Below are 14,663 nucleotides of genomic sequence, written 5' to 3' on the forward strand. Positions count from 1 at the left end.
TTTGGGTCACACCCGCAGCTCTCAGGGGTTCCTCCTAGCTCTACGCTCAGAAATCACTCCTGGCAGGCTGGGGGGACCATATGGGATGCTGGGATTCGAACCACAGACCTTCTGCATGCAAGGCAAACAGCTTACCTCCATGCTATCTCTCCGGCCCCCATGTTATTTATTTAACCCAACCCTTGTTATTCTTTATGATTTAATAAATGTTTGCACCTCATGATTTTTAAAATTAAAATATTTTTAAAATTAGTATTGGGGCCGGGCGGTGGCGCTAGAGGTAAGGTGCCTGCCTTGCCTGCGCTAGCCTTGGACGGACCGCAGTTCGATCCCCCGGCGTCCTATATGATCCCCCAAGCCAGGAGCGACTTCTGAGCACATAGCCAGGAGTAACCCCTGAGCATCACCGGGTGTGGCCCAAAAAAACAACAAAATAAAATAAAATAAAATAATTATTATTTTAAATTCTAGATCTTCCTTTCTGGAATCATGTACTTTTCTGCTGAATATCTCAGTTCAGGAGATGGTTGACTGGTTGTGAACACTATTGGTTCTGTTTATCTGAAAGGATCTTTCTTTTGCCTGTGTTCTTGAAGACAACTTTGCTGAGCAGACGAATGTTTCAATCTAATTTTCTGAGGGCGGTGGGGAGGGACATGGCTTGGCCTGAGGAAGGGATAGTGCCAACTGGACAGGAGAAGGCAGAGGACAGAAGTGACAAGAGGAGATAATTGCACACTGATGGGGGAGAGGGGGGTCATAACTTCAGCAACATAAAGGATAACGGGATACAGGCTTCTCCTATGATGGAAAATGCATCTTGGTGAATTGCATTACAATCAATAGGAACTGGGGATCCAACGAACAGATGGCAAAAGTGGCCAGAGGATGAGGGCATCCTGGCCCTGCACACTGAGAAGGCCCTGAAGCAAGAAGCCAGGGCAAGAAGCAACTAATCTGGAGCCAAGATTCTGGTTTCTAATTATTCTCCTGAGACAAACAGAGTCAGGGCACCTTAAGGAAAAGCATGATTCCTGGTCAGAGGCAAGGGAAAAGCAACGTAAGCCTGGACCATCATTTGAAGGCAAAGGAGAGAGTGTTCAAACTCAGATAGCAATAGCAGCAAAATATGTGAGTAGAGTCTGTAAAGAATGTTTTTATTGAGAGGGATGGGGTTAGGGTAGGGGAGCACAGGGCCACAGTCCTCAGTACTCAGGGATTACTCCCAGTTCTGTAATCAGGAATGACTCCAGTGATCAGGAACCATATGAGGTGCGAGAAATTAAACCCAGTTGGTGAAGTGCAAGATCTTATGGACTATACTACTGCTCAGGCCCCAGAATGTCTGTTCCTGATGTATTACAAGTATCAATGCTAATTTTTTTTCTTTTTTTTTCTTTTTTGCTTTTTGGGCCACACCTGGTGATGCTCAGGGCAGAAATTGCTCCTGGCTTGGGGACCAAATGGGACGCCGGGAAATTGAACCATGGTCCATTCCAGGTTAACAAGCATAAGGCAAACACCCCATGGCTTGCACCATCGCTCCAGCCTCCTAATTTCTTTGTGTGTGTGTGTGTGGGGGGGGGTGCTTAGGATTACTCCTGGAAATGCCTAGGGAATCATATGGGATATCAGGGGTCGCAACCAGGTTGTTGCAGCCAAGGCAATCACCCTACCCACTGTACAATCATTCTGTACAAAAAATTCTGCTAATTTCTTGATTCCATTGTTATAGCATGCTTTTTTGTTTGTTTTTTTTGGGGGGGCACACTTGCAGCTTATAGCATGTTTGATATGGGGTTTGATATTGCCTTTTTTTTTTTTTTTTTTTTTTTGGTTTTTGGGCCACACCCAGCAGGAGTTACTCCTGGCTTTATGCTCAGAAATCGCTCCTGTCTAGGGGAACCATATGGGATGGCAGGGATCAAATTTATGTCCATTCTGGGTCAGATGCGTGCAAGGCAAATGCCCTACCGCTGTGCTACTGCTCCGGCCCTGATACTGCTTTTAAGCTAGTAACTAGCTAAATCCCATCTTTCGAAGTCATGAAATACAAGCTTGGCGCACCCACCTCTACATCAAGCAAATGTGATAGACAATGTGATAATGCATATTAGAATAACTAACAGTGTCTGGCACACATGAAACACTCACTAAGTTGTGTCCCTTTCCTTCCTACAGAAAACAAACTTCAAAAGAATCGAGCTGACTTGGCAAGAACTTAAAGGCTTATTCAACAGTGACTTGAGGAAAACAAAAATCCTCAACATCTCACTATAACATGGAGAGCAGTGCTGAGGGGGAAGGGTAGTGTTTACCTTTACATGTTGCCGCAGGCGATAGAGCTGTGGGGGTAAGGGCAAGCCCCCTACCAGTAGCACAGTTTTCATGTTCGGGAGGCCACGCATCAACGCTTTGGCTTGTTTCTCGATCTGAATGGCTAACTCTCTCGTCGGTGTAAGAATGAGTGCACAAGGAGTCCTGCTCTGCAAAAAGATAAAAAATAAGTGTAAGACAGCATAAAGATGGTTACTGCTGAAGGGGGTTCAGTCAATGAGTGACTCCAGGCTCCTTTCCCTGAAACGTGTCCCCTTTCTGCTCCTCTACCCAGCCCAACATCAGTTCTCTGGCCTGGAGCTTCCTGTACAATCTTTCTCAAAATCACCTTAAGCAATCCATTTTTTTCCTTTCTTTTATTTGTTTGTTTTTGGATCACACCTAGCAGTGCCTGGCTCTGCACTCAGGAATCACTTCTGTCAGTGCTGGGGATCCACATGAAATGCCAGGGATCAGCTGCATGCAAAGCAAATGCCCTCCCCACTGTACCATCACTCTAGCCCCTCTTTTTTTTCCTTAATGTTTCACTATCATGCTTTTCTTTTTTTTTCAGCCACATCCTGTGGTATTTTGGGCTTACTTCTGCATCTGTTCAGGAGACTCTATAAGTGATGCTGGGATCGAACCATGTTTGGGGCCCGAGAAATAGTACAGAGAGTAAGGAACTTGTACTGCACAGGCCTACTAGGTTTGACCCCCGCACAACATATGTTCCTCAAAGTCCTTCTAGGAGTAAGCCCTGAGAATAGCCAGGTGTGGTTCCCAAACCAAAACAATAATACTAATTGTAATAATAGTAAGGTTCTAATTTTGTTGTTGTTTTTTAGTTATTTTATTTTTGGAGGCCACAATAGATGATGCTCAGTACTTACTCCTGGCTCTGTGTTCAGGGATCATTCCTGGGCAGGGTTCAGAGGACCATCAAATGGAATACTGGGGATGAAGCCAGGGCAGTTAAATTTAAGGCAAGTGCCCTATCCACTATACGATCACTATGGCCCCTACATTGCAGTTTTAACATGGCTCAGGATGAAACAAGATAACTATGCCACTTCTCTCTGAGAATACATGTGAACTCCCACTTACTTCAAATAAAGAACAAGTGATAACAGGAAGCAGAAAAGCAGCTGTCTTTCCTGAGCCGGTATCAGCACTGGCCAGAAGGTCCCGTCCCAGCAGCCCCACAGGAATCATCTGCATTTGGATGGGGGTCGGCACTTCATAGCCTGATTCCTTCAAGTTGTGATTCAAGGCCTCTGGGAAGCTGCAGTGTTCAAAGTCAATGATGGGCCTGCAGATGTCCTGGCCCTGCACTGTGATTCCCAGCTGCTGTTTCAGATTTTCAATCTGGTCCTCCTGCAGGCTGGAAATAAAGGGATGCTCTTTGTACACATAAAATGCTTCACGTGAGGCTGCTGACTCTGACACAGCTTCCTGGGGACCAGTGAGTTTTGATTGGTCTTGCTTCTCTTTCACTTGGAGCAGATGTTTCGCTTTACACTCCAAGCTGCACACATCTTCGTTGGTCTGGTCACAGATATATTCTCCATAACGGCCGCAGACCACACAGACGGGCTCCCCGGGCTCAGCCCAGCGCTGGGTTTTCGAAAAGGACTTCACAGGCTCCTCAGTAAGCTGACTGTCCTGGGTGCCCTGCACAGCATCTACCCCACATGCCTCAGCCAACTTGCCCACTGGACATGGCACAGGGCTCGGCCTATCATGGGCAGCAGTTTTTTCTGTAAGTAAAGGGTCACCAGCATCGTTGCATCCTGGACTCTCAAGCAAACCATCTGCCTCGGGTTTATTTTTCTTAGATGTACATATGTTGCTGTCATCATTAGCATTCCTTTTGATTTTCAGGGATCTTGGAACAAACATTCTTCAATATTCCACTGAAGAAGTTACAAAATGAAATATACTTTAGCCTCAGCGAAGAATGCATATAAATCAAGTACCCTGGTCTATGCCTCCTGTTGCTGGCTTTTGCCTCAAAGCAACAGAGAAGACATCCTAAACTCTCTCCCTTGCCCTCTCCTTTTCCCTTTCCCCCTCCCCTCCCCTTCCCTCCTCTCCTCTCCTCCTGAGGTGTGCAATCGAAAGGTGTCTGCCTTGCCTGCGGTAGCCTAGGATGAACAACGGTACAATCCCCCGGAATCCCATATGGTCACTCAAGCCAGAAGTGATTTCTGAGCGCATAGCTAGTAGTAACCCCTGAGCATCACAGGGTGTGGCCCCAAAAAACAAAAACACAAAAATCCTGGGGCAGATCCTATTATACTTTCACAATATACGGGACCTAGCTTCTAAGTAAAATTTCTTCTTTCTTTCTTTCTTTCCTTCTTTTTTTTTTTTTTTTTTTTTTTTGGTTTTTGGATCACACCCAGCAGTGCTCAGGGGTTATTCCTGGCTCCAGGCTCAGAAATTGCTCCTGGCAGGCACGGGGGGACCATATGGGACGCCGGGATTCGAACTGATGACCTCCTGCATGAAAGGCAAACACCTTACCTCCATGCTATCTCTCCGGCCCCGCTTTCTTTCCTTCTTTCCTTCCTTCCTTTTTTTTTTTTTTTTTTTTTTTGCTTTTTGGGCCACACCCCTATGTGCTAAGAAATCGCTCCTGGCTCAGGGGACCATATGGGATGCTGGGGATCAAACCAAGGTCTGTCCTGGATGGGCCGCGTGCAGGGCAAATGCCCTACCACTGTTCTATCACTCTGGCACTTGAATTTTTTTATTTTTTAAATAATAATCTTGATTTAAGCACCATGATTACAAGCATGATTATAATTGGGTTCCAGTCATTAACAGAACACCCCCCACCTCGGGGCCGGAGAGATAGCATGGAGGTAAGGCGTTTGCCTTTCATGCAGGAGGTCATTGGTTCGAGTCCCGGCGCCCCATATGGTCCCCCGTGCCTGCCAGGAGCACTGCCGGGTGTGACCCAAAAACCACAAAAAAAAAAAACAAAAACAAAAAACCAGAACACCCCCCTTCACCAGTACAACATACTCACCACCAATGCCCCTCATCCCTCTCCTCCCCCACCCCTGCCTATATTTGAGACAGGCATTCTGCTTCTCTTACTTATTAATATTGTCATTAGTCATTAGATTAGTTATTTCTCTAACTGCACTCACCACTCTTTGTGGTGAGCTTCATATCCTTAGCTGGTCCTTCCGGTCCTCATATCTATTGTCTCTGGGCATTATCACAATAATGTCTTTTTTTTTTTAAACACAATACAAAAATGCCTTCTTCACACCTATATTCATTGCAGTGCTGTTTGCAATAGCCAGACTCTGAAAACAACCAAGATACCCTTCAACAGATGAATGGCTAAAGAAATTGGTACATATACACAATGGAGTATTATGCAGCCATCAGGAGAGATGAAGACATGAAATTTTCCTATACATGGATGTACATGACTCTATTATGCTGAGTGAAATAAGTCAGAGGGAGAGAGATAGACACAGAATAGTCTCACTCATCTATGGGTTTTAAGAAAAATAAGTGAAATTTCTATGGTCAAATCCACATAAAGGAAAATGCTGTTTGCATTTGTAAGTAACAAAGCCATTGCTATGTTCCAAGCATAGCACTTAATGCTTCCTGGGTTCACCTTCCTGTCCCAAGTTTCTAAAGTAAGCTAGTTCCAGGCCTGAAATAGTACAGTAGGTAAGGCAGAACCAACCAGCGTTCATCCCCAGCACCCCATATGGTGTTGCCAGATTTGTGGAGCCTGCCAGGAGTGATCCCTGGGCTCAGTACCAAGTGTAAACTCTCAGCACAGCTGGGTATGGCCCAAAAACCCAAAAATAAAATAAAGTAGGTCATTCCCCATACCCCACACATCTAGACATACTTAGGGATCTCATGTATGAACTAAAGATTCATTTCTCACACTTGGAAACTCCAACTACCTAGTGTTACAGTATTTTTCCAAGCTCATACGCTTCCTCTTAACACAAAACCATAATTATTTATACCAAAAGTAGGTTCTTACAAAATGGCAGGGAGTGAAAAATAGAATTCTGAAGCTAATCTGGAAAGTCTAGAATACCCATCCCCCCCCCCAAAAAAAAAAAACAGGATAAGCTGCCAGATTCCGTTTTTCCATAAAAATTCCAACGTATAGAAGGCCCGAACGTGGGAAGGTCACGGGCCCTCTGGGGGCGCGGAAGGGGCGCCGCTGTAGTGGCAAGTGCGCAAAAATTCCAAGTCCACAAAAGGCAAAAGCGAAACCGAACCGATCGGCCTAGGCAGGGCAGAGCAAGTCAGGCAGGGAAGGTGGGCGGGGCCGCCTCCCACTCCCACTCCCACCCCCGCCCCCGCCGACCCTCGCGCTCCCAGCCCCCCGCGGCGCGTCGACGTCATCACGGCGTTGCTAGGAAACGGGAGGGCGGGGCGTCGAATCCGGAAAGAGGCCTGGGTCAGGAGGCCGACCCGGGCACTGCTGCGGCCTAGCGCCTCGGGTCCATTGCACGCTTACCCACACAAGATCAGAGGGCCGCGCCCGAACCCACAGTGGGGCCCGGAATCGGAGCCTCCGGGCGCTGGGGTGAGCTTCCTGCAGTGCCCCTGGCTCCACAGACTGAGTGGTGCTGAGCGCCGAATCCACTGGCCCGGCAGTTGGGCGGGGCCCCCGGCGCGCGAACTGAGCAGTAGAAAGGCGGGGGTCAATGGAGGGAGGGCGTGGCTAAGGGCGGGGCGTGGTCACGATGATGTTTTGCTGGGGCGGACAACAGGCCGTGCACAAGCGGGAGGGGCGTGGCTAGGGAGAGGGGCGTGGTCATTAGCGACGCACTGCCGGGAAGGGGCGGGGTAACAGGCGGTGCTGCGCCGGGAGTGGGCGGGGTCACCGCGAATCTCTGGCGGGAGGCAAAGTGCCGAGCGCCCTGTTGTCCCGCCCCTCTCACCGTAGCGTCGTTCTAAGGCGCTAAGGCCCCGCCCCTCAGGGTAGCACCCGGAAGTAGCGCGTGCGCGGGCTGGGTGTACTTAAAAGGTGGGGGGGGGGTTCGGAGCGGTGGCGCAAGCGGTAAGTCGTCTGCCTTGCGTGCGCTAGCCTAGGACGGTCCGCGGTTCGATCCCCCTGCGTCCTATATGGTCCCCCAAGCCAGGAGCGATTTCAGAGCGCAAAACCAGGAGTAACCCCTGAGCGTCACTGGGTGTGGCCCTAAAACTAAAAATAAAAACGGTGGAAAGAATGAGTAAAGGGCCAAGGACAGCGCTGTCATTGGGCCTGAAAGCTCTTAAAATTAAGCAGTGTGTGGAGCCGGGAAGGTGGCGCTAGAGGTAAGGTGTCTGCCTTGCAAGCGCTAGCCCCCCGGTGTCCCATATGGTCCCCCAAGCCAGGAGCGATTTCTGAGCGCATAGCCAGGAGTAACCCCTGAGCGTCAAACGGGTGTGGTCCAAAAAACCAAAAAAAAAAAAAATGAAGCAGTGTAAGCATGTTTGATATTATGGTTAACTTTTCCAACCACACAAAGAGGAAAGCGTCCAAGTTTCTAGTCTTAGTTGCTTGTTTTACCGTTTCTGGGCTTTGCAGGACTTGTGGAGCTCCAAGCAGCTCCTAGTTGAGGAAGTGGGGGCAGTGGGAGTGGAGAGACAGTAGGGGTCAAGGACAAAAAAAATTAATATTTTATGCATACAAGAGAATATAATATGTTGGGCATCTTGAGCAAATATGTAACATTCTAAGAAAGTTCTAATAAAACAAAAATTAGGACTGCGATGATATTCACGTAATCAGTTAGATATCTACCCTAGCCCCTTCCCTCATTACTACTATCCTAATATGTAAACATGTTGCCAGATATCAAACCTAACTCTCTTGCTTGCAAGGTTTGTGCGTTATTGAGCCACATCCCTGTGAATTTTTTTCTTTCATTAACGTTTTTAATAGTCAATCATAGTTGAATCTTTTTTGTGGGACAGGGATCACTCACAATCATGTTCAAGGGGGCCTGGGAGATTAGACCTTGGACACATGCATGTCAATCACGCACGGGGTACTTTGAGCTATCTCCCTGGCCCTATCCACCATTCCTCTATTGGGAGCCGTGTTTGGACTACTTTATGTGTTCAGATTTACTCCTGGCTCTGTTCTTGGGGATCATTCCCATCAGTACATGAAGGACCATATGCGGTGCTAGGCTCCATCGTTTTGGCAGCATGCAAGGCAAGTGCTTTAACCCCTATTCTACCTCTCTGGCCTGAATACATTGTTAAAAAAAAAAAAATACATAGTTTTCTTTATTTCCCATCTGAGTTTGGTCCAAGGGACCCAAACCAGGGTCTTATATATACAAAGCGAGTACTCTGCAACTGAATAAGGTGCACACATGCACAATGTGCATACACAGACATGCACACACTGCATTCCTTTTGGAATTTGCTTTTGTCATTTATTGCTTGTTTCTCAATTTATCCAAATTGTAACCAAAGTGTTCAACTTTTCATGGTTTTGATATTGTGTGTCTATAAAGAAGTTTGTGTATTTTCCACTTTGTGAACACTTTCCTGTGACACACATTATCTGAACCTTTTTTTTTTTTTTTATGGGAGGCAAATTGACCACGATGGTAATGAAATTTGAGCTCCCAGGCTGTCACTCTGGAAACACATATTTTTTTAAAGGTTTTTTTGTTTTTGTTTTTTATTTGATTTTTGGGCCACACCGGTTACTCCTGGCTATATGCTCAGAAATCGCTCCTGGGCCCAGAGAGATAGCACAGTGGCGTTTCAGGACCAAAGGTGGTTGGTTCGAATCCCGGTGTCCCATATGGTCCCCCATGCCTGCCAGGAGCAATTTTTGAGCAGACAGCCAGGAGTAACCCCTGAGCAATGCTGGGTGTGGCCCAAAAACAAAAACAAAATCGCTCTTGGCTTGGGGGACAACGGGATTGAACCTTGGTCCATCCTAGGTTAGAGAGTGCAAGGCATATACCCTACCACCTGCGCCACTGCTATGGCCCCAGGAAACACTTATTTAAAAAAAAAAAAAGTCCTATTAAATAACCGTGAAATACAGAGTTAAAAAAGTTGTTGATAATTGAGTTTCAGTCATACAAAGTTCTAACACCTACCCTTTTCATTTTGTTTCACCAATTTCCCAGTTTCTCTCCTATTGAAACACTTTTTTACAGCTTTCAGTATCTTGACTGAGTATTCATTTGATTACATATTGTTGTGAAATCTGCAACAGAAAGGCATTTAAGCCACATGCATTGGGTGCACTCCCTTCTTAAACCCTAGCTCCCCATTACATTTCTCAAGTTGGGTAGTGATGGAGAACTGCAGGGGGTCTTGGGATGGTGACAATGTGGGTTGAGCCAGGGACACATATGTTGGAGCTCAGTGGAATGTACTTATGAGGTTTACCATCTGCTAATGTTGGGCTATTTCTTGTATTTCATCCCAGAATAGGAAAGTGCAGGGACATGTCCTGGCAGAGAGAAAGTATCCTACAGCAACCAGCTCTGTATGCATGTGCCTGGAAGACAAAAGCGGAGTTTGAAATTCAAGGAACTAGAAGCTAGTCTGTAAAACTGTCATCAGATATGTAGAACTGTTGACAGATAATGCTATTTTTCTTTCTTTTTTCTTTTCAAAATGTTTTCTTTTTATTTCTAATTGGGGGGGGGGCAAATAAAACAGTACTCAGAGGTTACTCCTGCCCCATTGCTCTAGCCTGGGATTTATCCTGGCAAGCACCATGAGGTACCAGGGACCAAACCCAGGATCCTGTATGCAAAGCATGTGCTTTGCCTTGTGATGAGGGGCTATTCCTGATTCTGTACTCAGGAGACCATATGTGGTGCTCAGGATCTGAACTGGGCCGTGGATTGCAAAGCAAGCACCTTAAGCCTTTTCAGTCCCCCCCTCCCACTTTTTTTTGGTTTTTGTGCCACACGGGGTGATGCTCAGGGGTTACTCCTGGTTATGTGCTCAGAAATTGCTCCTGGCTTGGGGGACTATATGGGATGCTGTAGGATCGAACCTCAGCCTGTCCCAGGTTAGCACATGCAAGGCAAATGCCCTACTACTTGCACCACCACTCTGGCCTGTTATTTTATTTTATATTTTTTTATTTTACTTTTTTTAGTTTTTGGGTCACACCTGATGGTGCTCAGGGGTTACTCCTGACTGTCTGCTCAGAAATAGCTTCTGGCAGGCACAGGGGACCATATGGGACACTGGGATTCGAACCAACCACCTTTGGTCCTGGATCAGCTGCTTGCAAGGCAAACACCGCTGTGCCATCTCTCTGGGCCCCTGTTATTTTATTTTTAATGAATCATTTGAGAGGAATTTGCAACCTTGATCTCTAAAGACAAAAATTCTTATGTACTCACAGAAAAAAGTTCAAATTAAAGTACTCACCGACTGTTAATTGGTGTGTATAGAGCACTTTATCCCCAGTCTAGGATTCAGTCCAAGATCTTTTCTCCCTCCTTCCCTTCCTCCCTCCCTTCCTTCCTTCTTTCCTTCCTTCCTTCCTTTTGTTTTGAGGCCACACCCAGCGGTGCTTAGGGATTACTCCTGGCTCTGCACTCAGAAATCACTCCTGGCTTGGGGGACCATATGGGATGCTGGGAATTGTGCTATCTCTCCGGGCCCCTTCTTCCTTCCTTCCTTCCTTCCTTCCTTCCTTCCTTCCTTCCTTCCTTCCTTCCTTCCTTCCTTCCTTCCTTCCTTCCTCCCTTCTTTCTTTCTTTCTTTCTTTCTTTGTTTCTTCTTTCTTTCTTTCCTTTCTTTCTTCTTTCTTCCTTCCTTCCTTCTTTCCTCCCTCCCTCCCTCCCTTCTTTCTTTCTTTGTTTCTTCTTTCTTTCCTTTCTTTCTTCTTTCTTTCTTTCTTTCTTTCTTTCTTTCTTTCTTTCTTTCTTTCTTTCTTTCTTTCTTTCTTCCTTCCTTCTTTCCTCCCTCCCTCCTTTCTTTCCTCCCTCCCTCCCTCCCTCCCTCCCTCCCTCCTTTCTTTCTTTCTTTCTTTCTTTCTTTCTTTCTTTCTTTCTTTCTTTTCTTTCTTTCTTTCTTTCTTCTTCTTTCTTTCTCTTTCTTTCTTTCTTTCTTTCTTTCTTCTTTCTCTTTCTTTTTCTTTCTTTCTTCTTTCTTTCTTTCTTTCTTTCTTTCTTTCTTTCTTTCTTTCTTTCTTTCTTTCTTTCTTTCTTCCTTCTTTCTTTTCTTCCTTCCTTCCTTCCTTCTTTCCTCCCTCCCTCCTTTCTTTCTTTGTTTCTTCTTTCTTTCCTTTCTTTCTTCTTTCTTTCTTTCTTTCTTCCTTCCTTCCTTCCTTCCTTCCTTCCTTCCTTCTTTTCTTCCTTCCTTCCTTCCTTCCTTCCTTCCTTCTTTCCTCCCTCCCTCCTTTCTTTCTTTGTTTCTTCTTTTCTTTCTTTCTTTCTTTCTTTCTTTCTTTCTTTCTTTCTTTCTTTCTTTCTTTCTTTCTTTCTTTCTTTCTTTCTTTCTTTCTTTCTTTCTTTCTTTCTTTCTTCTTCCTTCCTTCCCTCCCTCCCTCCCCCTCCCTCCCTCCCTCCCTCCCTCCCTCCCTCCCTCCCTCCCTCCCTCTCTCTCTCTCTCTCTCTCTTTCTTTCTTTCTTTCTTTCTTTCTTTCTTTCTTTCTTTCTTTCTTTCTGCAACATTCAACTGTGCTCAATACTTAATCCTGGATCTGTGCTCAGAGGACTATTGGGGTGTCAGGTCTCAAATCCTGGTTGGTCCACTTTCAAGGCAAGCATTGTACCTACTGTTCTATGGCTCATCCCCTCACTTTATTTCTACACTATCTTCTGAAGCATGATTAAATTGGTCAGTCTATTGTTTTGTGGTTAGTAACCTTGGTGTCTTAAAAGTTTTGTCCTGGGGCTGGAGAGATAGTACAGTGGATAAAATGTTTGCCTTGTCAGTGAGCAGAACTTCTGGAAACACACTGAAAGACTCTATTCTAGGCACTGTTCTAGGATCTGAGCAAAAACCAAGACCACTGATTATGGAAGACTGATTACAACAAGAAGGATGGAACAGAATTTCTAGAACCGTTAAAAAAAAAAAAAAAAAAAAGCTCTCTCCTAGCCTTTGCCCTATGACCTACACAAAAAACAAGATCTCTAGCTACAGAGGCATGATGTCATTATCCACAACTGACTGGAAAGTTCTCTGGCACCATAAAAAGAACTTGGGGTGTGAAAATGACCAGGTATGGAGTCTGTACTTGTTCCCATGGCAGTATGTTTTTTTTTTTTTTTTTTGGATTTTTGGGCCACACCCAGTAATGCTCAGGGGCTACTCCTGGCTATGTGCTCAGAAGTTGCTCCTGGCTTGGGGGACCATATGGGACACCGGGGGATCGAACCGCGGTCCGTTCAAGGCTAACGCAGGCAAGGCAGGCACCTTACCTTTAGCGCCACCGCCCGGCCCCGGCAGTATGTTTTAAGGGTGGAGAAACCCTGTATCACTGAGGCCAAGGGAATTCCCATTCTAATTTCCCCAATATTTACTGTGCCTTTGCAAAAAAAAAAAAGTAGAAGTAGAAGAAAAAGGAGGAGGAGGAATGAGAAGATGAAGAAGAATGAGAAGGAGGAGGAGGAAGAGGAGGAAGAGATGGAAAACAAGAAGGAGAAGAAGAAAAGAAAAGAAATCCAAACCTTTTTATTTTTTTAAACCCAAACCTTTTTAAGTAGTAGTTGGGTTTTTTTTTCTCTGACTTTTTTTGGGGGGAGGGGGTTTGTTGTTTCGTTTTATTCTGTTTTGGTTTTATTTTGGTTGTATTTTTGTTGTTGTTGTTTTTGTTCTTTCTGTACTTTTGTTATTACTGCCCTATTGTTTTTGTTTCTGGTTTGGGTTTTTTTTTTCTTTTGTTTTGCTTTTATTTGTTACCCCCCTTTTTTCCCTTTCTCCTTCTAAAGGGAAATTTATAACACCTAGACAGACTCCCCCTAGTTCCTTTTTTTTCTTTTTCTCCATTTGCTTTTGTGTTTGTTTTTATTCTTCTTTTCTTCTCCTTTATCTTTCCTTATGTCTCCAACAGAATCACATTACTGGAATCACCTTGTTCCGCCTCACAATTTGAGGGGGGAAATGGATGGTACCAAGACCAGAAATCGAGTGAATATTTAGTGGGAATAAAAAATGATCAGTCTTAAACACCAAACCTATAGTCAACAACAACAGAATTGATACCCAATTTACAATTAGCTGTACAAGTGGAGACAGTTACACTAGCATTATGGGAGGTAAAGGAGGGAGATATAGGATACATGCTGGGAAAGGGGGTGGAGCGAAGACAACACTAGTGGTGGGAATGCCCCTCATTCACTGTCACTATGTGCCTTAAATATTTTTGTGAAATAATTGTAATTCACTTTAATGACAATAAAAATAGAAAAGAAAAAGTTTGCCTTGCAAGTAGTCTGACTTGGTTCGATCTTAGGCTTCTCTATGGTTCCCCAAGCCCACCAGGAGTGAAACCTAAATGCAGAGAAACAAGAAACTCCTGAGCTCAGCTGGGTGTGGATCCAAAATAAAACAAAACAAAATTTTGCCCTGCCAAGAATTGAGTGAAAGGAAGCTGGGAGAAACGGGTGGAGCACAGATGTAGGACAGTGAAACTATTTTGTTTGATATATGATGGATACATGTCATTATACATTTTATATTGGGCCACACCCGGTGATGTTCAGGAGCTACTCCCAACTCTGTGCTCAGGAGTCAGACCCTGGTGCTCTCAAGGTCAGGTGCTGAGATTTGAAGCCTGAACTCATGCACGTAAACATTCACTCCTTCACCCTATCTGTCTGGCCCTACCCTTTCTTTCCAAATCCATAAAGGGAACCATGCCAGAGTAAATCCTACGTAAATCATGGACTTTGGATGGCAGCGAGATTTTGCTCTATATTCATGATTTGTAGTGAATATCTCACTCTGGGTGGGATGTTTTCATGGGTAGGTGGGGTCAGGGGTACAGGAAAAATTCAAAACATTTCTGTCTCTCCTGTTCTATCCACAATGAACCCAAGTCTCCTCTAACAAGTCTGTATAAAGAAAGAAATCTGTGTCCACCTAGACAAGAAGACATTTCCTAACATGTATGTGTGTATGAATGAGTGAGTGGGATTTTAGAACTTTTTTTTTTTTTTTTTTTTTTTTTGGCTTTTGGGCCACACCCTGTGTTGCTCAGGGGTTACTCCTGGCTGTCTGCTCAGAAATCGCTCCTGGCAGGCACAGGGGACCATATGGGACACCGGGATTCGAACCAACCACCTTTGGTCCTGGATCGGTTGCTTGCAAGGCAAACGCCTCTGTGCTATCTCTCCAGACCCGGATTTTAGAAC

At 45.2% G+C, this 14,663-nt stretch overlaps 1 protein-coding gene across 1 annotated transcript in view; it reads right to left on the reverse strand.

Annotated features, from left to right (window-relative positions):
* DDX59 (DEAD-box helicase 59) overlaps positions 1-14,663 on the reverse strand; it is a 205,875-nt gene that overhangs the window by 14,642 nt on the left and 176,570 nt on the right. Inside the window, exons 2-4 of the mRNA XM_049770633.1 lie at positions 6,833-6,944; positions 3,424-4,232; positions 2,319-2,486 (exon numbers count right to left, since the gene is read on the reverse strand). Coding sequence (XP_049626590.1) covers positions 2,319-2,486; positions 3,424-4,218 — 963 coding nt within the window. The 5' untranslated portion in view covers positions 4,219-4,232; positions 6,833-6,944. The remainder of the gene's footprint in view (positions 1-2,318; positions 2,487-3,423; positions 4,233-6,832; positions 6,945-14,663) is intronic.

Source organism: Suncus etruscus, chromosome 3 (genome assembly GCF_024139225.1).
Source record: "Suncus etruscus isolate mSunEtr1 chromosome 3, mSunEtr1.pri.cur, whole genome shotgun sequence".
In the NCBI taxonomy this organism is placed as follows: Eukaryota; Metazoa; Chordata; class Mammalia; order Eulipotyphla; family Soricidae; genus Suncus; species Suncus etruscus.